This window comes from Nannospalax galili, unplaced genomic scaffold, assembly GCF_000622305.1.
Source record: "Nannospalax galili isolate Female #2095 unplaced genomic scaffold, S.galili_v1.0 scaffold467, whole genome shotgun sequence".
Taxonomy (NCBI): domain Eukaryota; kingdom Metazoa; phylum Chordata; class Mammalia; order Rodentia; family Spalacidae; genus Nannospalax; species Nannospalax galili.
The window spans coordinates 1,590,121-1,617,093 of NW_008357490.1; the positions used below are offsets into that span (position 1 = coordinate 1,590,121).

Genomic DNA, 26,973 nt, shown 5'->3' on the forward strand with positions numbered 1-26,973 from the left:
TGTTTATTCTAGGTTATGGAGTGACTTTTGAATCCGTACTTATTTATTCTACAGACTATAATCACACAGGAATTTCTTTCTGCTTAACTCTCCTTGACCTTGGCTGTTACACACCCCACAAGCTGTTCCTGAGGCTATTTGAAATGTGCCTATTAAAAACCTCAGGGGACGTCTGTGAAACTTTATTCTGTGTTTAAAAGGGGACATTTTGATAGACTTGATCTACATTATATGCAGGTTTTTAAGTGTAAAATCCAGGCAGTGCGAACTCTAGAAATGTTCTAGAAGGCAAATGTTTCTTTTTGTTTTAAAATAAAGCATCTCAAGTTCTTTCTCTTGCCTTTGTAGATTGTATTTGAATAGGTTACTAGCAAGGCATTAGCAGTTTCATTCCAATGGATATAAAAGTCAAAGAATTATTAGAGCTGGGAAGGGTCCAAATGATTGGGTCCATTTTGGTAATATAGCCTCTTTTTACTTACTTGTTTATTTTAGATAGGGTCTCGCTGTGTATTCCTGTCTGGCCTTGAACACAGAGCCTTTGCCTCCTGAGTGCTGGCATAAAAGGTGTGCGTCATCATGCCAGGATCATACAGCCTCTTAATGATGGGAGAGAAGAAAAGGGAGACATGCCATTGTGTGCTAGTTAGCTCTGCATTACTAGGTAGCAGCAAGACAGTGAGAGAGAACACTGTTCAAAATCATCTTTGTTTTGGGGCCTGGAGAGATGGCTCAGTGGTGGACCAGGGTTTTGTTCCCAGCACCCACATGATAACTCACAACTATCTGTAACTCCAGTTCCGGAGAACCCGATCCCCTCTTCTGGGGACACACACACATGGTGTACATACATGGTGTACATACACATGGTGTACATACATATATGCAAGCAAAGCACTCATATACATAAAATTAAAAATTATTTAGAGAAGTCTTTGTTTCCAAAGCCGCTCTGACTGGGAGGCGTGCTGGTGACCCCGGTGTCTTCCTGTTGCAGGCTGCAGTAGTAGTGGTGTTCAACTTTGCCATGGTGTTGCTCATTTTTCCTGCAATTCTCAGCATGGACTTATATCGACGTGAGGACAGGAGATTGGATATTTTCTGCTGTTTTACAAGGTATGATTTCAGACTCCTAGGGCCTTTTTTGGTCAAGTACAGAGCAGTGCTGTTAGAGATCCTTCCAGTCTATGGGCTTCTTTGGAAGCAACTATAAGAGGGTTGGCGTTGCTGTAGTGGGGAAGCATGTTATAGACAGGATTCCCTGGGGTACATCTCTGCTCCATACTCTCCCCTCCCCCAAGTGAATAGTCTCATGACCCTTGAGGTGCTGGTGTGTGTGTCATTTTGTTCCATCATAAGCCAGTGGTGGTGGTTGATCAGTTAGGTAGTTCTTTGGAGCATAGCAAGACTGAAAATCACTCATTTAGAAAACATACAGAGTGGTAGGTTTTGTTTTTAATTCCTTGGTTTTTTGTATTGTGCTTTAGAGGGGTTCATCGTATCTATGTCCAGAGCAATCGGGTGATACCTCTCTCCTTAGCTGTGTCAGTGGGTAGCACTTTCAGCAGAACTGAAATTGCTCTCTCTTGCAACTCATTATGTGTTTCTCTCTCATCTTCCAGCCCCTGTGTCAACAGAGTGATTCAGGTTGAACCACAGGCCTACACAGAACCTCACAGCAACACCCGCTACAGCCCCCCACCCCCCTACAGCAGTCACAGCTTTGCCCATGAAACACACATCACCATGCAGTCCACTGTTCAGCTCCGCACAGAGTACGACCCTCACACACATGTGTACTACACTACCGCCGAGCCGCACTCCGAGATCTCCGTGCAGCCTGTCACTGTCACCCAGGACATCCTCAGCTGCCAGAGCCCCGAGAGTGCCAGCTCCACCAGAGATCTGCTCTCCCAGTTCTCAGACTCCAGCCTCCACTGCTTGGAGCCCCCCTGCACCAAGTGGACACTCTCGTCATTTGCAGAGAAACACTATGCTCCTTTCCTCTTGAAACCCAAAGCCAAGGTAACCTGCTACCACAGGGAGCTTCTTGTCTTGGAAAAATAACCAAGCCATCTGCACTTTGGGACTGATCGGATGGCTTCCATCTACTTCTTTTCTTTCATAATGTGAACGTGTGCTACAGGACAGACCCCCGCAAGTCCTGTCTGTGCAGACAGAGCTCGGGGCCCCTTTATTGAGTGCCCTCCTACAGGAGGGAATCCTATAGCAGGTGCTAACATAGTTGAGCTCCTTGCCTTGCAGGCATCCTTGCTCTTCCTGAGGTCACTTAAAAAGATGATTGCCATGGTTTTCTGTTTCTCTGTCTGGGATAATGACCCCCTAACACAACATGCTAGTGTTAACACACGGCTAGTGTGGTCTGTAGAAAGGAATCAGTGCAGCAGCTGGTGCTGGTCAGGAGGGCGTGCTTCTTTGGGTCTGATCCCATGCCTCTTGCTCTCTTGCAGGTTGTGGTGATCCTCCTTTTCCTGGGCTTGCTGGGGGTCAGCCTTTATGGGACCACCCGAGTGAGAGACGGGCTGGACCTTACAGACATTGTCCCTCGGGAAACCAGAGAGTATGACTTTATTGCTGCGCAGTTCAAATACTTTTCTTTCTACAATATGTATATAGTCACTCAGAAAGCAGACTACCCAAATATCCAGCATTTACTTTATGACCTTCACAAGAGTTTCAGCAATGTGAAGTATGTCATGCTGGAAGAAAACAATCAGCTGCCCAAGATGTGGCTGCACTACTTCAGAGACTGGCTCCAAGGTAAGGTTGCCGCAGGGCTGCCACCCTCTGCACATTTGCGTCACTGTCCTCCCTTGGTTCACCTAACGAAAGTGTTAGATTGTACTGTAGCAGTGACATGTTTCATAAGTGACTGTTTCTGTGGCAGCCTCCTACCCCTGGCTTTCAAACCACATGACTGTCCAAGCAAGAGGCTCCTGCTATACATTTATGAGCACACAGTGGAAAGGGAATGTGTTATAAAACACGAAGCCTGGTTGCTTCTGTTGCTCTTTTTTTTGGGTGGGAGCTAGTTGGGTGACCAGGTGAAATCCGTATCTGTGGGATTTCTGAGCTGACTGCTAAATTACAGCTTAATGTAACAGTGGATTTTGGTCAACCGTGATAGTGTCCAAGATTCTATATCTTGACCTCCCCTTCCTCCTCCTCCTCTTCTTCCTCCATATACTTTATTTTTAGAGTTTTGAGTTCATAGCAAAATTTGTGCAGAGCATAGAGATTGCTCATTCCCACCAAAACATGACTTCCCTAACTGTCAACATCTCTCACTAAAGTGATACATGAGCTTCAAACTGCAATCCCACATTGATGTCATTATCTTTAAACACCACCCATTACAATCAGCCTTATATCCTTGCCTTGGGTGATGAAGTTAACAGAAATACTTAATCACATGTCATGCTATTTCATTAATGATCAAATCCTGCTCTAAAATGCCTTTCCTGGCTTCCTACCTGGCTCTCAGAAAGTCTCTTTTTTCACTATTTTTGTTTACATTTTATTTATTTGTGTAGTATTGGGGTGCAGTGGGGTACATATGTATGTGTCATGGCTTATATGTGGACAACTTGGGAGAATTGCTTCTCTTCCACCCTGTCTGCCGTGGGGCCATCACACTTGGTAACAGGTACCTTTTACACAGTGAACCATCTTGCTTGGCCTCCTCTGAGAAACCGTTCTAGGAAATATTAGTCAACTTAAGGGAAAAAAGATTTTCTAAATTTAGTCCTAACTGCTGACTGAATATAAATGCATTCAGTGGCTCCCAGAACATCTGCTCATTTACTGTGTTAACACATGCACAGCGCAGTAGTAGAAAATCAGAATCATTATCCACACAATTCAAACAAAAATGCTTTTACTGGAATACCCAAGTCATCATGGCCCCAACATTTGTTGGCTCAGATTATCCAAATGATTGTCTTAATTTCCCACTTAATTAGTTTGTTTAAACACATATTTAAGTGCTTTAAAAAAAAAAAAAAGGCCAGTACTCTTTATATATAAAGATTAGGCCGCCAGTTTCCCTGAGTCTACATGAGATGGTAAACAACTTGAATTTGACCAGAATTGATTCAGCACAGGTACTCATACATGTGTATCAGGTTTGGTTTTTGTTTGGAGGAAGGTAAAGAAAATAACATCACATAATTGTTATATCTCAAACTCATGAGACTAACTTGAATTCATTCTAGGTCTTATTATCTTAGAACTAAGTGGTTTCAAGGTAGTGAATTAGAAAAGAACTAAACAGTTGAGAGATTCTTTGCTTTCTCTTTGCCTCACTGACCAAAGACATGCAAATAAGTTGCCACAAATTCTGCCTTGCTGTGTGTTGCCTGAGGCTGAGCAGAGGATGGGTTTTATAGAATGTGCTATGGGGCCTTTAGTGTGACCCTGTAGACCAAGCTGGGAAGGAAGGGGTCAGCAGGTATAGATTGTAGGTAGTAGAGAAGGTTAGCCTACATAGGCAGCCTACATATAGACCATATCTATATGTTCATCCACTGGAATACCCACAGCATCCAAATGTATAGATTTTTTTTAGAAATTAAAGGTACATTTGAATTATGTTTTAGTTGCTAAGTGCACACAACCCAGCCAGACTGTTAGGTTCATGCATGCTACCTAGTTCTAGAACTCCACCGTAGGAGGTTCTGAAGATTGCCATTCACAGTCACCAGGGCCCTTAGCCACTGAGATATTTTTCAGACCTTCTGAGTGGTTGATTGGGTCTTTGAACATTTCCTGGAGTCAGTATTCCTTTCAGAGATTTTTGTGTGTTGAAGGGATAGCAGCTTAATTTTTTTAATGGATGTCACCTTATTGGTCTTTGTCAGCATTCTAGAAGTTTTTTGTATTCACTCTTGAAATTTTTAATGGCCAATGTGGAGATTATCTCGTGTCTTTTGGGAAGATGGTACTGGATGGAGGTAGAACTCAGGGCACCATTCTGCCACCGACTTGGTATCTTCAGCCCTCATAGGAGATTGTCGAACGTGTGTATAAATCAGTTGAAGTTAGAGATAAAACCCATATTGTGCATTGAATACAAAAGGCATTCAGTTTTTAAGAGTTTTATTTGTTTTTTATGTATATATTTTTGGTTGTTGGAGTTTTTGTGCACCGTGTGTGCAGGAATCCACAGAGGCTAGAAAAGGGTCAGATCACCTAAAACTGAGGTTAGGTGGTTGTTAGCCACCATGTGGGTGCTGGGAACTGAACTCCGGTCCCTTGTAAGAGTAGCCAATGCTCTGACCACTGAGCTATCTCTCCAATTCCAGCAGTCATTTCTTCCATACTAAGTCACACAAAATTTAGATTAGAATTTTATTTCTCAGATCTCCATAGATTTGGATAATTCCTTTAGCCTAGAACCTGAGACTCAAAAAGTAATTCTCTGTATAAAATGTTTATAATGAGAAAACTACAGGTAAAAACTTAAGGTTTTACTATAAAAGGAGCTCACAGGTGTATTTGTTGGAATGTAAATGTCAGCCCAAACAGTGGAAGCAAGTGTTTGGTGCCCAGGGTCATATAATATGCTTGTTCTTAGGCCAGCCCAAGGTTAGTTGAGATTTTCAGCAATTAGTCAGAAAATACTAAGCTAGTTGTGAAAGGACTTAACTGTTAATAAAGTCGCATCTTCACCCAGTTATTGGCACCAGCATATGTAGAAAATGAGTTCAGCTGAGGTGGTTGCAGGATAGAGCCCTCAGATCTGATTTTCCTTGATTTCCCTTGGGTATCTCAAAGGCCTCTCTGAGTAAATCTACCTCTGCAACTTTGGGGCCCCCATTTGCTGCTGGTACCTAAGCTATTGCTCTTATTCATGCACTGGGTACCTGGGCTAATTTGTGCATTGGGTGATAACTTTTGGACACTGCAGTAAAGAGGGGTTTGATACAATGAGTAATGCATGTAGAATCTGGCTTTGGGCTGCCTGGGTTCAAAGCTTTACACAAACATTTTCCTACCTGATGGCCTTTGACAAATACTTGACCTTCCCAGGCCTCAGTTTCTCATCTGCAATGTGGGAATGATAATGCTAATTGCCTATCCCAGGAGGTAAACATTAGAACTGATCAAGTGCTAATGGGTCTGGAGTGCCTAGAGTAGCCTAGGACCCACTGGGCATAAGCCACTCTCAGGATTTAACAGGTCAAGAGGAAAACGGTTAGAGCACTGTACACATCACCAAGTGATAAAAACTTCTGGCTTGACAAACAAGCCAGACCTCTTGGAGGGAGTTGGGGAAAGGTTATTATTTCTCCTGTTTATTTTTTTCCAAAATGGGGGTGGGGGAGGCCTCTAGGTCATAAAATAACATCTGCTCTGGGCTGCCTCACTATGAAAGACATCTGCCCTGGTGGTCCCTCTGCCTGCCTCCCCCAAGGGGTGCAGAACAGGGGCCTCCTCACCACAGGTCCTCATTCTAAAAACAGTGCCCGCAGCACAACAGTGTTGGAGGGGGAGGGTTTAGTCTTAGAAAAGGAAAGAAAAAGAGGGAAAAGAGCCTGCTCTGACTGCCCTCACTTCCCCACCCCAAGCATTTCACCATGCTAAGGGTTCATAGAACTACATAAACACTTGTTTTGTTTTTTGCTTTTGTCTTTGAAGTTCCCCAAAGCCTGTCTTGAAATGAAGGAAGCCCATCTCTCTGAGCAGCCATGTCTAACGCCATACACAGCCTGTTCCAAAGCGGGGGATCCCTTGAGCTGCTGGGGCTTTGGGGCTCTACTTGGGAGGTGACAGGAAGAACCCAGTGGGTTCTCACCAGCTAGTGCTGACTCAGACCCTAAGGCTGGGTCACCAGGGCCCTGTTTTCTCTTCCAACACACTTATCTCTTTACAGCTGTAGCCAAACCGTCAGGTCTGTAATGATGGTTTTGATTACAGAGGCCAAGCCCAGCTGTGTGTGGTGAGCTGGTGGGCTTGCCCATCCCCCAAGCCCAGAAAGCTCTCTCCTTTCCCCCTCCCAGGGCTTGCGGTTTGTCATCTGTTCTCACAGAGCCTCCTTGTATTGGCCTGTGGCTTCCTGTTCTCAAACTGATCCAAATTTACCCTGTGAAGTATTTCCCCATGCACTGCTTTTCTCCCTCCCTCTCCTCCACACCCCCCCCCCAACTTGGAAGGAAGGGTGGCAGAGAGGAAGAGAACAGAGAAGAGTGAATAGGTGTTGGCTGTGATCTTTACACAACCTGGCAGCAGATCCCACAGCTTGTATTAGCTGCACAAGTCAAACAGATGGATCAAATTGACAGAGTCATGTTCGCTCACCCTGGGCTCCAGGAGCAGCTGAGCTGCTGTTGGGAAGTTGGGAGCTTGAATGAGATTTCACTGCTCTGGGTAGAATTTCTGGTCGTATTGAAAAACTCATGACATAGCTCCCTGTGTGGCATGAGATGGTTAATAAATCTCATGTGCGTCTCTCCTCTGCTTTCTCCTGCTGGAATAGTCATGAGGAAAGAGAAGGAGAGGGTTTTAAAAAGATTTTTATTTTATGTGTATGTGACTGTGTGAGTATATGCTACGTATGAGTGTGTGTGTGTGTGTGTGTGTGTGTGTGTGTGTCTGTGTGTGTCTGTGTGTGTCTGTGTGTGTCATAGAGGCCAGAAGAGGGCATCAGGTCCCCTAGAGCTGGAGTTACAAGAGGTTATGCTGAGATGGGTGCTGAGATCTGTACTAGGTCCTCTAGAAGAGCAGTAAGTGTTCTTGGCTGCTGCTAAGCCATCTCTCCAGTTGTTTCAAAGTAACACATTTGTGTCCTTCCTACCTTTGAACAGTGATTGATAGGCAGCCTCAGTGCATTCGTGAACACTGCAGTAGTGTCACTTGAAGTGAGAGTAGATTACAGATCGGTTCCCTGTTGTGCTCACTGTCCTTAGCATATCCCTTAGGTCCACGGCCACCCTGGGGAAGAGTTGTAATGTGTTGCACACGTTTGTCTTTTCTAGGACTTCAGGATGCGTTTGACAGTGACTGGGAAACTGGGAAGATCATGCCAAACAATTACAAAAATGGATCTGACGATGGGGTCCTCGCCTACAAACTCCTGGTGCAGACCGGCAGCCGGGACAAGCCTATTGACATCAGTCAGGTATATCCACTGTTTCTTTAGGACACCTTGAACAGCAGCTTCCAGACAACTGCCCCATGGGAGTCAGGCTGGGCAGTGTGTGACCCCAGCCTGTGCTCTCTGAGGACCAGAAGCTGGCTCCGAGTTACTTCATCTCACCAAGTCACCTCAAGTCAGCCAGGAAGCATCCCTTCCCTGCCTGTCAAATGGGAGTCAGGTGTTACCTCCACACAGAGGCAACCAACAAAATACAGTGGCACCAAGGCAGACTTTTCCAGATCGGTAGGAAGCACTGGCTCATACTGGGCTATCAGATTCTGATAGTTAATGGCATGGTGGTCTGGATTGTCTGGATTATATTCAGACTTGGAAAGATAGAGTTGTTGGGTAGCAGTCATTTGAACAGAGGTTGGAGCAGGTGGGTAGCTTAGAAGATCTGAGAAGTTACTAGGTTGGTGGGAGAATTTGTTATTTAACACTTTTGGGTCACCTTGGCCCCAGGAGCAGACACTGCCCACAGGCAGCTTGCTGAGCCCTGAGTATAGCGAACAGAAGCATGTTCCTTCCCCATACTGCTCACCCATCAGGGATGAGCACTGTTGTTTCAGGTAACCATATTCCTCACTTGCACGTGCATCTTCTTTGCAACTCTTCCAACATACCCTCTTGATTTCATCGGGCATGTTCAGGGTGTGTTGGGACCCTGGTTTTGAGTGGATCCCGGACCTCTCCTCTTTGCTCTTAGTAGCTTGCTTTCTATACCTTCAGGCAGAAAACATCATGTTAATGATATTCTTAGTTCTGTTTATTGTCTTCCCCCTTTTGCCGGCTTTAATGGTGACAGATTTAGAAAGTACGTCATTCGGAGTTATTGTGGAGTGTGAAACTCGGTACTTTACAGCAGCACACAGTGTGCTGTCAGGTCTGACAAGGGCTTGGGCAAAGGAGCCTGCCTGCAAAGCCAGCAGGGATGTGCTGGGTTCGAGTTAGGGACCAGGGAGCAGTGAGGTGACTGTGGTGGGGCCAGGCACCCAGATGGCATTTCCTCTGCCTGGGAGAGAGAAGAGCAGCTTACATGCATGGAGGCCAGGAGCTGTGCTATGTAATTCCAGAGACGGTCTGAGGACCTCCAGTTGTTACGGATCCTGTGGATTAATTGAATCCAGATCCTTGCAGTCTGCTTCTCTCCGTCTATTCCATGCTCTTTCTTCCTCCACTCTTTCTCTGTGAACTGCTGTCACTGGTGTTTTTCATTTTGTTAAAAAAGACCAAACGTGTTGGAAGGAGGCCTGGATCTAAAGTAAACAGGAAATCTTTTTTCAATGTATCTCCCATATACATACTCCACACTCAGTCTCATGGTATCTTTGAGCCAAGCAAAGCCCAGGAGACATACTATAGAGGGAGCAGATTTGGCCACCGAGTCTGACCATGGCTCAGAAATCAGATTGCCCAGAAGGGCCCTGGCTTTGCATTAGTCTCTTCCACTTTCTGGCAATGGGCATTTTTTGAATACACAGGTCATAGGAGGCTAGTGTTAGCAAAATTTATACAGATGTTGTTTTATTTTTATAGCTCTCCTCCATTTACTGGGTGGCATTTCCTTCAGTGTTAACAACAGAGGTTAACTGCACACAGACGTAGATGGGGATTCTTGCCAGGTTTCCCCCCTGCCCCTCCTATAAATATGTTTCTCCAGATTGTTCATTCCCTGCCTTGGCTGCAGACAGTCTTTTAGCATTCAGATTTAATTGGTTCAACCGATTCCTGGGCCATCTGCAGAACCGTGTGTTTGCTGTAAACACACTGGCGACTGCATCCCCCATAACTGCATTTTGAAAGACATCAAAGGTACTCCCGTGGGACTTGGGACACTTTCAAGCCATGGGCATTCTGTTGTTGGTTGGAAATATGGGTACAAAGCCTTGCTCTCCCAGCAGGAGTGTGTTTACCCCACAGCCCATTCTGAACAACCTCTGTTCTTCCCATTTTGTAGTTGACTAAACAGCGTCTGGTGGATGCAGATGGCATCATTAATCCCAGCGCTTTCTACATCTACCTGACGGCTTGGGTCAGCAATGACCCCGTGGCTTACGCCGCCTCCCAAGTCAACATTCGGCCTCATCGACCAGAGTGGGTCCACGACAAAGCTGACTACATGCCAGAAACCAGGCTGAGAAGTAAGTAGCGCTCTGTCCACAGAGGCTGGGAGCTCCCACAGGTGCCTTTTGCTGCTCCCTAGAGCTCAGTAACGGCCTTGTCCCTTGACACTACCCAGGGTTCAAAAGTGTAAATAGAACAATATATTTCTTTTAGTTTAAAACTCTGGGAGACAGATGAGGATGGAAATGTAATGGAATACAGCCCCATGCTCTCAGGTTGAGAAATGAGAGTCTCTAATCTTTAGTAGCTTTAACTCCAGGCATCTCTCCTGATGCCAGCTGTTCCGTGTGAAAGTTGGGGATGCCTCCATATTGAGGGTTATTTTACTATTGCCGAGTTTTATCGCTGGGGATTATATGTTTATCTTAACTTTGTCAACTCTGGCGGTGAAGGGATTTTTGGCACGTTGGGTCATTCCTATAAGCCACCAAGCACCTGTGCTCTGTCAGAGCTGTTTAAACTGGAGTAGAAAAGTCTGTTTACAACAGTGTCCTCCTCTTCCTTTCACCTCTCAGTCTAGAGTTTGAAAGGTAGTTCTGTGTGCGTTGGATTTGCATTTATGTTACAGATGTTAGTAGCAGTGTGTGCTTTGGATATTGGGCCAAGAGAAGATATGAGAAAGAAGACGGGTCCCTTCGCAAACATGGCCAGGCAGGCAGCAGTCCACGCTTCCCTGTATCTAAGCCCCAGTGCCTGGTGGCAAGCAGCCAAGGCTTGTCTTAATGAAAATTTATAGTTGAGATTATAATAGGGCAAATCATGTTTAGCAAGTCAACTGAATGACCCCAAAGGGTGTGGAACACACAAGGGTAGTAACTAAATGCTTGTTGTGTAAGGATTTCTTCCCCTGTTGCTGAAGACTTAGCATTGCATTAGAAAAGCAAGGAAGGTTTAAGTTAGATCACTAAAAGGATAAGAAAGTGAAGTGTTTTCTCAGCAAGGCATGACTCTGGGATTGCTTTTTGCTTTTATAAATGATCAAGGAAAACAGACTGAATATAGTATTTTCATGTGTGTCAGAGGAACAAAACACATTTCCAGCATTTAAGTCTTATGGCATTTATAGCCTTCACAAATGGTGGTTGCTTCTAGAAGAATAAGAGCAAATGCTAGAAAAACCACATAGCTCACAGACTCCTTCTCCTGTTATTCCCCTACCCTCCAAAAATCAAAGGGTTGATTATGAGCTAGGGAGATGACTCAGTGGGTAAAACAGTTGCCACACAAGCATGAGGACTGGAGTTTGAATCCCCAGAGCCCACGTGTGTTAGTGTATATCCGCAATCTCAGTGCTCCTATAAAATAAAGGAGACTAGAAATACCTGGGAGTTTGGGGACCTGCCAGCCTGGTGTATGCAGCAGCGAACAAGAGACCTTGAATCAAAGAGAGTGAGAATTGATGCCCAAGGTTGTCCTCTGATCCCCCCCACAAACACCTCAAAGGTTAAAACAATGTTGAGTATTACTTAACTATGACTATGCCCAGAAATATGTCTTATTTCACTGTGTTGGAAGAAAGGTAAAGGTAAACTTTTCTGGGAAGTTCTCTATGTCATACCCAACAACCGTGGAGATTTTTGCACCTATGGAGTCAGGATGAAGAGGCGCTGCACTGACACCTCCCTTAACCTGGTATCTTCTGTGTCAGTCCCAGCAGCAGAGCCCATTGAATATGCTCAGTTCCCTTTCTACCTCAACGGCCTACGAGACACCTCAGACTTCGTAGAAGCCATTGAAAAAGTAAGAACCATCTGCAACAACTACACGCGCCTGGGGCTGTCCAGCTACCCCAACGGCTACCCCTTCCTCTTCTGGGAGCAGTATATCAGCCTGCGCCACTGGCTGCTACTGGCCATCAGTGTGGTGCTGGCCTGCACGTTTCTCGTGTGTGCAGTCTTCCTGCTGAACCCCTGGACGGCCGGGATCATTGTGAGTTTATTATAAGGGTCTTTGTGGAAGTCAAATTCCTTTCAGCATAGCTCTTTCTGCAGCCGGGAAGTTTTGTTTATGTCTGGGCTTTGGAGGAGGGTATAGATTGCATCATCTGTAATATATTTATTCTACTCGAGGTGGTGAGGTTCATGGGGAAGGTACAACCTTTAATGGCCGAATCTGTGTCCCCTCTCCCACAGCATTAAAACATGCATGTGCAAGATAGGAGCTTTGTATGCATACTCCAGAATAGCTCTGTGCGTTTATTAAATAAAAATAACTAAACCATAACTAATTTTCTTTTCTAATTCTAAAGTCTCATTGTGTGGCCTCATCTCAGACTAATACACAGAAAGTTCTTTTCTGTGTAATGTGGAAGCCATACATAGATGGAGGTATAAGGGGAAAATAGGGTTCTTTGTGTATCCTATGTGCTGAACTCATAGGAAAAATGATTAATGAAGAGCTGCCCCTGTAACCTATTTGGAGCATCTTTTCTCCAAATTACTCTCAGCTTTGAAGTGAGTCAAATGAAATCATGGCAGCATTTAAATTCCATGAATTGTGGTATAACTTTTAAAATGCCAAAATTATAAAGACAGAGAACAGGTTTTGTGTCTGTAGCACGAGTCTGGGCAGCAGCAGGTACATTAAAGGTAAATGTTTAGTCTGCAGGAGTTTTCACAGCTCTTAAGTTGTGGATGGCGTCCATCTTTCAATTTCCCTCTCCTACCTCCACCACCACCCACTGCCCTGCACACCCCCAACCTTCCCCTAGCAAGAAAGATCATTTTCTCCTGTTCTTCCCTGTAGGAAAGTAGAGGAGGGTGCTTGTATTTTCTCCTCCTTGGCCCAAGAAACTCCAAAGTACCCCTCACAGATTTTCTTTCCATTTCTCCATACCTTTTACAAGGAAGATGAAAGGGTCTAAGGACAGCCTCTTTTGCCTTTATTACCCTATCGGCTTTCTTTAGAAGGCCAGGGTGTAGTGACCAAAAACTCTGCACTATCAGCTCACGAGTTGAAGCATACTTTCTGATGCTTAAGATCAAAGCAGAAGGAAAACCTTGCTGTGAACCACAGTTGTTCCAGGTATAGGCTCCAGGACACCCATGGTACCAGAGTCTGTCGATGCTAAGTCCTATATACAGCGCATCACAGTTTTTGCATGGCACATCGAAGTATCCTTACAATACCTAATAGAATGTAAGTGCTCTGTAGTTATGTTATTAACGACAAGGGAAAAAAGTCTGTACTTAGTTATGCATTTTCCCTAAGTATTTTTCAATCTATAGTTGGAATCCATAGATGGGAACCCACAGATATAAACAGCCCACTGTATATAAAATTGGTCGCTAAGTGATGAGTTCATGGCTATATAATTCTTAATAGAATTATACAGCTCCCAGGGTGTAGTCCCTGCATTTTTCACATTCTAGACAGGCCTATTAGAAAAACAACTTTCAAAGAATACTAAACCTGGAGCTAAGGAGGTAGCCCACTCAGTAAAGTGCTTGCCATACAGGGCTGGTGTTCATTCCCTATGTAAAAAGTCAGGTATGGTAGTGTGTTCGTAATCCCAGAACTGGGGAGGCAGAAACAGGAGAGTCCTTGGACAGTCAGCGTAGCCTAATCAGTGAGCTCTAGGTCCCAGTGAGAGGACCTGCCTCAAAAAACAAAGGTGGCTGGCCCCCACGGAACAACAGCTGAATGTCGCACATGTGCACCTGCATATATACACATACAAAAGAATACTTTGCCTACATGAGCTCCTTCTTTAGTCTGATAAGTTGTCCCAATATCTCTTCCAGCAGGAAGCTGAAGTAGGAAGTAAGGAGTTGTGAAGTTACAGCAAGTCTGCTCTCAGTTTGAAAGGAAGCCACATTAGGACTTAGACCTTTGCATTGTTTACAGCTCCTAGCAATGTGCCTGCTCCATTCACTGTTGTGTGCCTCCTTCAAGGTGATGGTCCTGGCTTTGATGACAGTTGAGCTCTTTGGCATGATGGGCCTCATTGGAATCAAGCTGAGTGCTGTACCTGTGGTCATCCTGATTGCGTCTGTTGGCATCGGAGTAGAATTCACCGTCCACGTGGCTTTGGTATGGAAGATTCATAAAAATTAACCCACAAGGCAGCATTTCCTGTAGTTCTTTGGTTTTCCACATGTGTCACAGTGACAGCTTCAGAGTATAGGCGTTTTCCCAAGGAGGGCTGAAATTTCTCTGGCATTTCCTCCCTCTTGGGGAGCCTAAGGACAGGGGAATGGAAGATAAAAATTACTGCATACCAAGGCAGTGTTTTAAGAGGGGTGAAGGGGCTCTGCACGTTTGATATTGATTTTTGACTGGAAGCACTTTGGGTCCTGAAGTTGTCACCTTGTTCCAGACATTCTGTGTGTTTGGGCATGCATCCGCACAGTTTTGAATGCAGTCCTAAAGTGGGATAACACAGACCACCCTCCTAGGCTTGGTGGGGTTAGCATAATTGAGGGTGAGGTAAGCTGGCAGCCACAAATGCCCTCGGGCCTGTGAATGAAGGCTCAGGTGCTCAGCCCTGAAGAGCTGGCTCTCCCACCTTAGCCCACCCAGCTCCATGGACCTCCCAGCCTCTGCTTGCGTCCATGGCAGCAGAGAACAAGAGAACCAGGGTGCTCTCACCAGGACTCTGGCCCTCTTTCTTCCCATGCTGTCTTGTTCTGTGAATGCTTTGTTAGAAGAAATTAAACTGCAGAAGGAATCTTGAATCCAAAAGACGAGCCAGCTGTATACACTGACCAGAAAATTAGTCAGAATCCTCTTAGTTTGCACGTTGCATTCCACCTACAGCTGTCCTCAAGCTTGAAATATCTGGGTTATTAGCAGGCATTTGATAAATGTGTACTTATGGAGCACATGCTGATGCTTACAATACTCAGGTTGGGAAATCTAGCTCAGAACCAAGTGACTTAAGCATTGCTCTTTGGGCTTAGCACATAGAGTACACTTGGTTATTGCTGTGCAATTCACAGGTTAACTTTGCTGTTTCAGAAGGAATGTTTTAAAGTTACTAAGAAGATGATAATTTACAAATAATATCCTAGAATTGTGTGTGTACGTGCACATGCATGTGTAGGCCACATGTATCATCATTGAAGTACTTGCTTTTTGAGACAGGGTCTCTCACTGGCCCGGATCTTGCTAAGTAGGCTGAGCAGGCTGGTCAGAAAGCTCCCACCTCTCTCCACCTCTGCACTACTGGGATTACAAGCTCACACCACTCTGCTTGCTTTTCTTATGTGGGTTCTTATATAATTTTGGTTTTGTTCAAGATTTGCATCAACACTAAATATGGCCCAATACCACGAACAGGGCAGTGTAGTAAGCCTAGATTTAACAACAGCAATTAAATATTCTAGGAGTTAAACAGTAAAACCTTGAGCAATACATGGTGGAGAGGTAGATGGAAGCAGCTTCCACCATTCCAGGCCAAGCTGAGGCTGAGAATGCAGCTCAGGTGGTAAAGCACTTGCCTAGTACGCACAAAGCCTTTTGTTTGATTCCCCTGTGCCACATAAACAGTATAACATAAACTGGAAAATACCCAGCTTCAGGTCTTTGTTATATAGTAACAGAAAATGGACTAATACAAACCTCCTATACCCAAAGGATGAAATGACCCTTAAAAAGACTTAATAAACAGTGCTTTAAGAATTATAGTACTTAGTGATCTGGGACTGTAGCTCAGTTGGTAACATGCTTGCCGAGCACACATGAGGCCCTGGGTTTGATTGTCCAGCACTACATAAACCAGGTATAATTGTGTGCACCTATGATCCTAGCACTCCAGAAGCAGAGTCCTGAGGATTAGAAGTTCAGGATCATCCTTGGCTACATAGTGAGTTTGAGGCCAGCTTGAGATACATCAACCAACAAAAACCTAAATACAGACAAAGCTGAACATTTTATTAGTTCACTGCTGTACAGTTCAAGAACGTGATCATCTGAATTCTTGTTCGTTAGGCCTTTCTGACAGCAATTGGTGACAAGAACCGCAGGGCCGTGCTTGCCTTGGAACACATGTTTGCACCTGTTCTGGATGGTGCTGTGTCCACTCTGCTGGGAGTACTGATGCTGGCGGGGTCTGAATTTGATTTCATTGTCAGGTAAGCAGAAGTGGGAGAGCAGACTTGCTTTAAAAAAAAATCATTGATATTTGCCTCTGTGATTTTTGTAGCTTGTTCCCTCCTGTATTTGGTAGATTGAAGCTTCTCTTTGTTGTGGCTCAACCTTCTTTTATCTCAGAAGTTAAAAGACAAGCTCTCTCTTAGAGGTATTGTGGGAGTATTTTAAAGACCTAAGGTAGAGAGGGGTTCAGAGGCTTGCAGTGAACTTCACAGTTTGAAGCTAAAGAATCATACTAATATCCTAAATGTTGGTGTTTCACATTAGAAATAGCTACAGAGAGATAGCTGTGGTTTCCATTAATTAACCATGTTTGGCCTCTGTTTCATCGCCTTTAAAACTGCAGAAAGGCTGGGGATATGGCTTGGTTGGTAGAGTGTTTGTCTACCATTCGTGAAGCTTTGGGTTCTATCCCTAGCACCACACAAACCAGGTGGGTGGCACCTCTCTGTAATCTCAGTCCTTGAGAAGTGGAAGCAGGAAGATCAGAATTCAGGGTCATCCTTGAGTACATATTGAGGCCAGCCAGTGATGCTTGAAACCCTGCATTAAAAACAAATAAAACAAAAAAGCAGACTGTAGAAAACAACATACACCCAAAATGGTTATGTAAAGCTAGACTTTTATTTTTATTTATTTGTTTGTTTGTTTATTTATTTATTTTGTCATTTTAAGACAGGGTCTCCCTGTAGCCCAGTCTAGCCTGGAACTTGCTACGATAGACCAGGCTGGCCTCAAACTCACAAAGATCCACCTGCCTCTGCCTCCCAAGTGCTGTGATTAAAGGCATGCACCATCACACCTGGCTAGACTTTAGTCTTCAAAGAAATGAATATAGTGTGCCCACATTTCATATTTGAGACGTAAGAAGCACTGAACATTTGACTCTTGTCAAATTTAGGAAATCTAAGTGTGATCTATATACTACTCTTTGGCTCCCAAGGTAGGCTGTTGATGCTTGGTTTAGATGGTTTAAGATGGTAACGTTGCATAACAAAGTATAAAAGGAGAGTGAGTTTTCCTTTTATAAAGAACCTTGAGATTTGCAAAAGAAAGAAACCTTGTTCTCTAAACAGCTCTCTTCATGAGTGGCCATGCTTGTATATAACATGACATTGTGAAGAGGCAAAACCCAAGTCCTCAACAAGAAGCTGGTAAGGAGTTAGAACAAGCCAGAACCAAAGAAATGAGCTGAGTGTGTGGCAGGTGCTCCGTATCTAGAGAGAGAATCTCAATCAAGCTATTTTGTTGGGTTTATTGATAATCTTTGAGACAAGATCTATGTGACCCAGACTGGGCTGGAACTTGATATGTAGCCTGGTTGTTCTTCAAACACTTTTCAAAAAAATTAATGCTGTGGGTAAAAGCAGAAAAATATCTAGGGAGGGCAAGTAAATGCTTAGGGAGAGTTTGAGGGTTTTTTGTTTTTTGTTTTTTGTCTTTTTGAGACAGGGTCTCCCTTATAGCCCCAGCCGTCCTAGAAGTCACTATGTAAACCAGGCTGGCCTTGAATTCATGAGATTTTTTTTTTTAAACAAGGATTCATGTAGCTCAGTCTGGCAGTGAAGTTATTATATGGGTGAGGATGGCTTTGAACTGAATGTTCTGCCTCAGCCTCCCAGATGCTAGGATTACAGGTGTGTGCCACTCCATCTGACTCTAATCAAGCTTTCCATGTGTGCACACATGTAGGGGCTGGTAGGGAAGGGAATGCTATCATTTTCAAATAAAAAGGATTTTAGCTAGAAGTTTAGCTAAAGTTTAAAATAGAAGAAAAATGTTTGTTGGACTGGGGTGTAGCTAGCGCAGTGGCAGAGCACTTGGCTAGAGTGCATGAGGCCTTGGATTCAGTCCCCACTGTATTTAAAAAACAAAAACTCTTGTAGCAGAGTCCATTGGGCAGTCAAGTATCCCATATTGAGTCATCCTGGAGTGAAAGCGTTTGGCTCACTGTGTTTAGGGTAGAGTAAGGAAAGGGTGGTATATGTTTCCCAGTGGACCAGCACTTCTGTATGACTATTGCATGCTTCTGAGAATCATCTGAGGCTATTGAAATGTAGATGAATGGGGGCCTTTCCAGGTAGGCCCATGCACTCTAGTCACACAACCTCTTGATAAATTAACAAACCAATGAGTAGATTCATACTTGCCAGATGCCAGTGAAATTCACGTAGATCAAGGTTTGGACTTGTTTTGTTTTACATTGTTGATTTTATTTCTTCAGAACACTCACTCAGATGTTAGTTTTGTCTCTGTGGTATATAAAAGCCCAATGCCAAAGAGGGTTTCTTTTGCATGAACACTTTAACACCAGCTTCCTAAGTGCCGTTTCATACTTTCTGTGTGGCTTGTGGCTTGTGGCCTGTAGGGGTTGGGAGACTCAGGTCCTCTAGGCAGTTCAAAGCCAGGAGAGATACAGGGTGTGTGCAGAGAGCTTGCAGGTTACCCAAGGAACCAGTGCAGTCTCGCAGGGGATAGTGGGGAGCAGAACCCAGCTCTCTCATCCTGCCCTCACCCTGGGCTGTCTGTTCCCTCCCCGAGATATCAGGGTTCCTGTTTCAAGCACTTAGAAGGGCTTCCCATTTTCTAAAACAGGATGGATAAAGTCCTCACTGAAGTCAAATAAATGACCAGACACTGTGTACATGAAGCCGTCAGAAATCTAATTGGTCTGTTTATGCTACAGTTAGATGGATGGGATGCAAATGTCTTAATGCCTGCTGCTGATAGATGCCTCCACTGAAAGTTCCAGCAGTTTATATTACAGCAAGACATTGGCTGCTTGGTTTTTTTTTTTAAACTAATGCAGCTCAGAAGTTTCTAGTGTTTACAATAGCTGTGAGGTATTTGTATTTTTATAGGGATTCTCTCTGCTTTCATCTAATGTTGAAACACATATAGACACGGTAGAGTTGGGTGCCTGTTCCGTTTTATGATCCAGGGGACCATTAACAGATAGATATCTTTCCCTCCCTCTTTCCATAACATCCTAAGCCTCTCTCTCCCCCATCCCAGCCCACTTCAATCAAAGCCCTAGAAATCATTAGGTCCAGGAATGCATGCTTTCGTGGAGTAGGCCCCTCCAGCTGTGCAGTGTGCTGGCCAGAGGCGGTCCCTGGCTGACAGGTTTACCTTGGTCTTCCTGAAGGATCGCAGACCTTAACCCTCAATGGTGGGAAAGCAGAGTTACTAGAGTGCTCTCCCTCTTCTTCCATGGTGCTTCAGCCTTTATGTTTGAATTGGCTGACGCAAAACAAGAGTATTCAGAGATGCTAAATTGTTCAACAAAAGATCGGCCTGCAGAGCAGCCCCGCCATTGTGGAGCGCCCTCACTCTGCACAATGCCCTGGCTCCCACAGAATGGGCAGCGTTTTCTTTGCAGAAAACTGGTTCCTATGTTCTAAAAAGGTTGCAATTGGAGCTATTTGGTAAAACTGGAACTTACAGAATTCTAGGCAGAAAGTTGTGATTAATGAAAACCCAGGGGAAGCCTTACCTGATACACTAGAGACTTAATTAGAGATTCTGCAGTAAGAGGCAGGAGCATTTCACAGTGGATTAGCTGCCTGCAGAAGCGGGCTGCTTTTCCTCCTGGGCCAAATTGTTTAAATTCTACACCCTTCACTTCATTTGTTTGCTTCTGCTGGGTTTTCATGAGCGGGCCCCTCGGCATTGTGTTTGTGCTTTCAGTTTGCTCAGTCATTCAGTTCACATTCCATATTTCTGTGTTGGTGTAACACATTCATAAATAACATTACATGCATGAGATTTCAACAAATTAACAAACTAATTTTTTCCCTTCCCTTCATGAACTAACACTGTGGGTTATAAAATGTAGTCCTCAGGGGTCATAAGGTTAAAAAAGTGATCTTGTGCTAAGTTTAAACTATAGTTTCATACCTACCTTTTCAGTGGGGTGGGGTTGTCGAGCTAAATTGCAGACATGCAGCACTATCTGGGCACACAGAGGGTGGCACAGTTTTCATCTGTCACACTGACAGTTCCGGTTGCCCTTTTATCTCAAGGTACTTCTTTGCTGTTCTGGCGATCCTCACCATCCTGGGAGTTCTCAATGGACTGGTGCTGCTTCCTGTTCTCTTATCATTCTTTGGACCATGTCCTGAGGTTAGTAATTGTGCTGAGCTGTCCGATCCACAGGCCACCTGCATGCTGTTTCCCCAGTGCTGCTCTTACTATAGACAGTTTGGTATTTCTGTATTTGCCAATTGTGTGCTTTTTCAGTCAACATACAGCAGTGACTTTTTACTTTTTCACTTGATAGTTGAGAGTGGAGAGTGTAATTTCTTCTGTTTTAAGCCAACTGATTAGCAGCTTCAATCTTTCAGATGCATAAGGAGGGTTTTCCACTTCAGACAAATATTTGGGCTTATCAGGTGTAGAGGCCACTTGTCTTACCATTCCAGTGTTAGAAAATAAGAAACGGTGCTTTTGCATCAGGATCTTGGGGTCTTCCAGGTGGCAGGAAGGAGGGAAATAAATATAGCGTGTGTGGTCCTCTATCAGGCGATAGAGGCTGAAGAGTAACACCATGCTTTGAACTTCAAAATTGGCCAACAGATAAGGGACAATAATGCTTTTTATCTGTAATCCCCTTAAATAGGTGTCTCCAGCCAATGGCCTGAGCCGGCTGCCCACCCCTTCACCTGAGCCACCCCCAAGTGTTGTCCGGTTTGCAGTGCCTCCTGGTCACATGAACAATGGGTCTGATTCCTCTGACTCAGAGTACAGTTCTCAGACAACAGTGTCCGGCATCAGTGAGGAGCTTAGGCACTATGAGGCACAGCAGGGCACTGGAGGCCCTGCCCACCAAGTGATCGTGGAAGCCACAGAAAACCCTGTCTTCGCCCGGTCCACTGTGAGTCACCTAGGGACAGGGCAAAATTTATCCCTCTTGTGGCAGTGGGCCAGAAGGTCCAGGGGAGGCCCCTGCCTATCTGAGCAGCAAATGGCATAGACAGATGGGGCTCAAGAAGAAAGTATATAAACCAGGTCAAACCCCAAGAAACTGCCAGCATTTGATTCTTTGTAGACTATAAAAATGCTTTCTTTTAATCTTTATAGATTAAAACAGGGCAGAGTCCAACATTGTTATGCTGGAAATGCAACTTAGTAGTAAAGTGTTTTCCTAAAATGCTCAAATATCTGGGGCTGATTCTCCAGCCCTGCCCAGGAAAATAAAGAGTATTATATTTTAACAAAGTGCATTTTGAGCCTCTGGGCCGTTCTTCACCTCCTTTTCAGCCTTTCCCCTGTAAGCTACATATCATTTCAGAATGATATGTGAAGAACTGCGGTGATATTTTTTATTGCCATGAGAAGTTTTTATTTTTTCTTCTCATCTCTATTTTAATTGGCCTTGGTACAGAATTATTTTGATTATTGTCAAAGACTTTCCCATAGCTTTTGTGACTCCAAGCTCATATTTTAGGTGGATAGAAATATATGGAAGCTTGGAAGCACCCTGGGCTCTTACCTTTAGCAGTTCCTGAAGGTAGTGAGGAGGACCATGGAGCCCATTCTTCAGCCCCCACCACATCCAAGCAAAATGCTCAGCCTCAAGGAACCAAGGAAGTTTCCAAGATTCCTGTTTTCCACCAAGGCCCCTGCCATCCATGCAGGAAATGTGTATTCCAGTCTCAGGCCAGAGCAGCCTTCCATGAAGGAGAGGCCAACCAAGTAACCTGAATTGTCCACCCCCCCACCCCCGTGACGATGCCTGCTGAGCTGCAGTGTGAATCTGGTTTTGTTCAGCAGGAGCCTAAAAATAGGTACAAGCTGAACGACTTTGAAGTTGGTCACGGTCCTTTTGATTGATGTGGCCACTGTGTTGTGCCGAGCTTTGTATAGAGACCCAGAAACACCAAATTCCTAACGATTGGACAGAGCAGCACTATCCGACAGAACTTTCTGCCATGGTGGAAACATTCTCTCTGCTCTTCAGACAGTAGCCTCTGGCCACACATGGTTAGGAGGCAGATGAAACAGAGCTAGTGTGACCCAGAAACCGGAGCCATGTCTCTAAAGGCTGCTGCATGTGACTGCATAGGTGTAGACAGATCTGTCTTAGGGCCAGACATTTAGCAGTTTGAGGAGAGGAACCTAGGGTCTGGCTAGAATGAGCAGAGTGGGACAATGGATCATGGGAGGGAGACAGCTGTGGGCAATGGCCATACGTCTCCAGCCAGTTGTACTGGAGTAGACTTGAAATCAGGATCCAAATAAAGCGGTCTTTGCCACATCCCAGAAATTATTTAAGTAAAGGTTTTTCGTTTGTGCATGGAAGATTCCCCACTGGCCCCCTAGAGTTGGGAGGGATGACAAAGTTTGATGTGCCTAGTCTGGGGTCAGCACCTTGCTTCCCTGTATTAACCTGTGTCACCCTCTGCAGGTGGTCCATCCTGAATCGAGGCATCACCCTCCCTCTAACCCTCGACAGCAGCCTCACCTGGACTCGGGCTTCCTGCCCTCTGGACGGCAAGACCAGCAGTCTTGCAGGGACCCCCCCAGAGAAGGCTTGCGGCCACCACCCTACAGACCGCGCAGAGACGCTTTTGAAATTTCTACTGAAGGGCATTCTGGCCCTAGCAATAGGGACTGCTCGGGCCCCCGTGGGGCTCGTTCTCATAACCCTCGGAACCTAGCGTCCACTGCCATAGGCAGCTCCATGCCCAGCTACTGCCAGCCCATCACCACTGTGACGGCTTCTGCTTCTGTGACTGTTGCTGTGCATCCCCCACCTGGGCCTGGGCGGAACCCCCGGGGGGGACCCTGCCCAGGCTATCAGAGCTATCCTGAAACTGACCACGGGCTGTTTGAGGACCCCCATGTGCCTTTTCACGTCCGGTGCGAAAGGAGGGACTCAAAGGTGGAAGTTATAGAGCTGCAGGATGTGGAATGTGAGGAGAGGCCGTGGGGAAGCAGCTCCAACTAAGGTGTGTACCACAGGTGCCCTGGGGATGCAGAGAGAGAGAGAGAGAGAGGAGAGAGAGAGTGTGCTCAGGCTGTGCCTTCCAGGGTCACTTGGGCACTGGCACATTCCAAACTGGACCCTGAGGATCTTTTCTCCCTAAGACAAGGCTGATGTGGCCAAGCTTTGTCTTCCTTAGAATATCAGAAACCAAACTTGATTTCTTTTCTCTTACTATTAACTTATTAAGTGCAGTTTATTTAACACAGTGCCCTCACAACTTCACCTTGTACCTGTTTGCCAGTGCTTTTCACCATCCTATCAAGCATACACATTACATTATATGATGGAAGTATATCTAACACACACATTTAACACTGCACTTAGCCCATTGTAGAATCCAAGGCCTCTCAGTTGAGCTATCCTAAGTTAGGGGCTGTCTGTGTGTGAGAGGCATACAGTTCAGTGAGTGTTCATGATGTGACTTCCTTTTTTGTTTTCTTTTAAAGGGTGATTAAAATCTGAAGCAAAGAGGCCAAAGATTGGAAAAGCCCACCCCACCTCTTTCCAGAACTGCTTGAAGAGAACTGCTTGGAATTATGGGCGAGCAGTTCAATGTTACTGTAACCATTTGTATTATTTTGTTAAATATTTCTATAAATATTTAAGAGGTGTACACATATGTAATATATGAGGGAATGTTGTAAAGTCTTGTAGCCTGGGACCTCTCCATTCCTGCCCCAGAGTGGGGAGGCCACAGGGGGCCTATCACTATTTGTACATTGGTCTCTGTGCTACAACCAAGCTTAACTTAGTTTTAAATTTCCAGCATATGTTGCTGCTGCTTAAATATTGTATAATTTACTTGTATAATTCTATGCAAATATTGCTTATGTAATAGGATTATTTTGTAAAGGTTTCTGTTTAAAATATTTTAAATTTGCATATCACAACCCTGTGGTAGTATGAAATGATACTGTTAACTTTCAAACACGCTATGCGTGATAATTGTTTAATGAGCAGATATGAAGAAAGCACGTTAATCCCAGTGGCTTCTCTAGGGGTAGTTTTGTGCAGCTCTCATGGGTATGTGTGTATGTGTGTGTGTGGACATGTGTGATTTCCCTATGTACTGTACTGTGATTTGGTGTTTGTATCTTGTTTGTTTCTCTTTGCTGTGTGTAACCCCCAGCAGGCTCTGATCTAGTCAAGCTGGGAAAGTCAAGGTATCTTGATGGTTTAGTGCTGGTAGAGCAATAGCCCTCATCATCTGTCTGATAGTCCAGGAGAGGCAAGACCAGCTTTGTGCCCTAGGTATCTCCTGAGATCATTCCTGGCCCTCCAGACACCTCATCCTGTGCTTCAAATTGAATAATTCTCATAGACCATGATATGATGTTGGGTGTTGGAACCTCAGTACATGGAACCAATAGTCTTTATTTGGTGATAATTAGGTAGCATGCCTGGTGGTGAGTCCCAGCAGGGCCATGAGATTCTCATCTAGAAAAGTGTGATAGTGTGCCCTTCTGCATACATGCACATATAATCCCTACCCCATGGCCAAATACGGGCAGAAAAATCTATTTAGTTCATTCAAAGTAAATAGTATGCCAAGAGATGACACTCCATTCCCTACAATCTGAATGCCCTCTCTTCCTGAGTTTCCTGGCCGCTTGGGGCTCTCTGATGGTAATGCAATCATTCGTGTAGAATATGAGCTTCCAAGGGTTCTCCGTGTGTTCATTTACTCTACACTTCTTCCCTTCTCCACTGTTAGTGTCCTTTCAGTGTGATATCCACTGAGGAGCAGGAAGATGTTGCCTGACAGAAGCACATGTATGGAGGTGGATCTCTGAGCCAGGCTCTAGTTTTTAGAGCTTGATTCTATTCTCTTGCCCCCAAGGTTTGGGCTTCTTCACCTCTTTGGCCAGAGACCAGTAGATGAGGAGGCAGTATACAGTACCCCTTCCAAATAAGCACCCAGAAATTGTCCAAGAGGAAAGGGCCTGGTGTCTATGGCTGCAGCCCTCAAAGTTACTGTGAGGAGCACTCCAGTGACAGCTCCCATGATTCCCTCCTGTCTGTCCTACATGGATAATCTTAAGAGAAGGCAATGGGCTTCTAATAGTGCCAGCAGTCCAGTGACCTCAGACCCTAAAACTCACCCCCAAACTGTAGAGTACTAATTGGAAGCCATTTGTGGCTGCTAGGTGTGTGTGTGTGTGTGTGTGTGTGTGTGTGTGTGTGTGTGTGTGTGTGTGTATGTGTTTTGTTTTGTTTCTCTCTGTGGTGTAGGTGTGTGTGTGTGTGTGTTTATGCTCACACGCATGTGCCAGGGGCCCTGGCCACCTATTGCTACTGTCTTGATGCCTATCAGCCACTGTCTGCCTTTCCAAGTTCTGCTGAGAGAACTTGCATCCTGAGTTGAGGGAGGTACAAAATTCTGAGGCCACCTCCCTGTGGCTCTCGGTTGTGCCCTCACTCCTGAGTCCGTAGCTCATGGGCAAGAGGAAGCGTGTACAGCCCCTTTCTTGATTTCTATACAGTGTAGATATTTCTCCATGAGTCACATTGGCCAAGGCTGGACACAGAGCTGGCAGGCATCTACAGTCTGAATCAGTGTCTCCCCTGTCCTCTCTCTTCTCACTCGTCTCTCTTGCTGTCTCTCTTGCTCGCTCGTATTTTTATTTTGTCTGTATTGTTTGTTCATTTGAGTGTTTTAATTTTTTTAAAAACGATCTTTGCTGATATTTATAATTTTGTATCATAAGAATGTGTTCCTCCAGTATTTGTCATGCCAGTTTATAACAAGAAATGCAGGGATTTTATTTCTGTTGGAAACACTATTACAGTTATGTTTTACTTTTGAACAGAATTTTTATTTGTATAGAGTGCTTACTAATGTTAAATAGTTCAGAGTATATAACATTGACATTAAGGACTCATGGTAGGTTTTAGTGTAAGAAGTTTAAAGGAAATATTCAAACTGGGTCTCATCTGCCAATTTGGGTGGAAATGAGCTTGTGTCATTTCAATTACAAAGATAAAAGTATGCCATATAATTTATTTATATGAAAATTTATTTTTGTAGTGTACATAGTAGGCATCAAGTCTTTTGACAGAAGTATATTTTTAAAGAATTTATATGTGATGAATCCGTAATGTCTGGAACTTTGCTGAGACACGAGTGAGGGCACTTCATTGTAAATTACAAGGAAGAAGAGATGTTTAACAGTGTTAAGAGAGTGGAAGTGAGTGGCTCTCCATGTGATTGGGAAGTATTGATTAGTGAGCATTGTGGCCTAGTGTGGTTCTCATTCTAAACCTTGGAAGGTGAAAGAAAATGTACAAACTCTCTAAATATTAATGTTCAAACACTGATAGAAATTCTAACATGAATAAAAATAATATAACTTGTTGGTTATGCATTTGTTTGTAGAGTGTTTCTTCCTTAAAATGGTTTACAAACAGACGTTCTAGCTACCTGTTCTCATTTCCCCTTGCTAACCTTGTAAGATACTCACTTTTCGTTGTACTTTGTGGAGGCTGTTTTTATTTGGTGGATACCAAGAAAGTTCCTAAATTACCATTCCAAGGGATCCCTTTTCTCATCTTTTAATGTATATATTCTTCTATGCCGATAAACCAGAAGAAAAATAAAATCAAACTC

At 44.4% G+C, this 26,973-nt stretch overlaps 1 protein-coding gene across 6 annotated transcripts in view; it reads left to right on the forward strand.

Moving 5' to 3' along the window:
* The window catches only part of Ptch1 (patched 1), a 67,974-nt gene extending 41,247 nt beyond the window's left edge, over positions 1-26,727 (forward strand). For 3 of the 6 annotated variants that reach the window (XM_029557179.1, XM_008855121.3, XM_029557180.1), the window contains exons 13-24: positions 998-1,116; positions 1,623-2,025; positions 2,472-2,781; positions 7,998-8,140; positions 10,116-10,299; positions 11,931-12,211; positions 14,177-14,314; positions 16,214-16,356; positions 20,401-20,500; positions 20,997-21,251; positions 22,785-23,328; positions 23,813-24,869. In XM_029557179.1, the coding sequence (XP_029413039.1) occupies positions 998-1,116; positions 1,623-2,025; positions 2,472-2,781; positions 7,998-8,140; positions 10,116-10,299; positions 11,931-12,211; positions 14,177-14,314; positions 16,214-16,356; positions 20,401-20,500; positions 20,997-21,251; positions 22,785-23,327 (2,619 nt within the window). In that variant the 3' untranslated portion in view covers position 23,328; positions 23,813-24,869. Of the gene's footprint in view, positions 1-997; positions 1,117-1,622; positions 2,026-2,471; positions 2,782-7,997; positions 8,141-10,115; positions 10,300-11,930; positions 12,212-14,176; positions 14,315-16,213; positions 16,357-20,400; positions 20,501-20,996; positions 21,252-22,784; positions 23,329-23,812; positions 25,544-25,598 lie in introns of those variants that run through there. The other 3 variants (XR_003847310.1, XR_003847312.1, XR_003847311.1) reach the window with 2 other exon arrangements.
* The last annotated feature ends 246 nt before the right edge of the window (positions 26,728-26,973 follow it).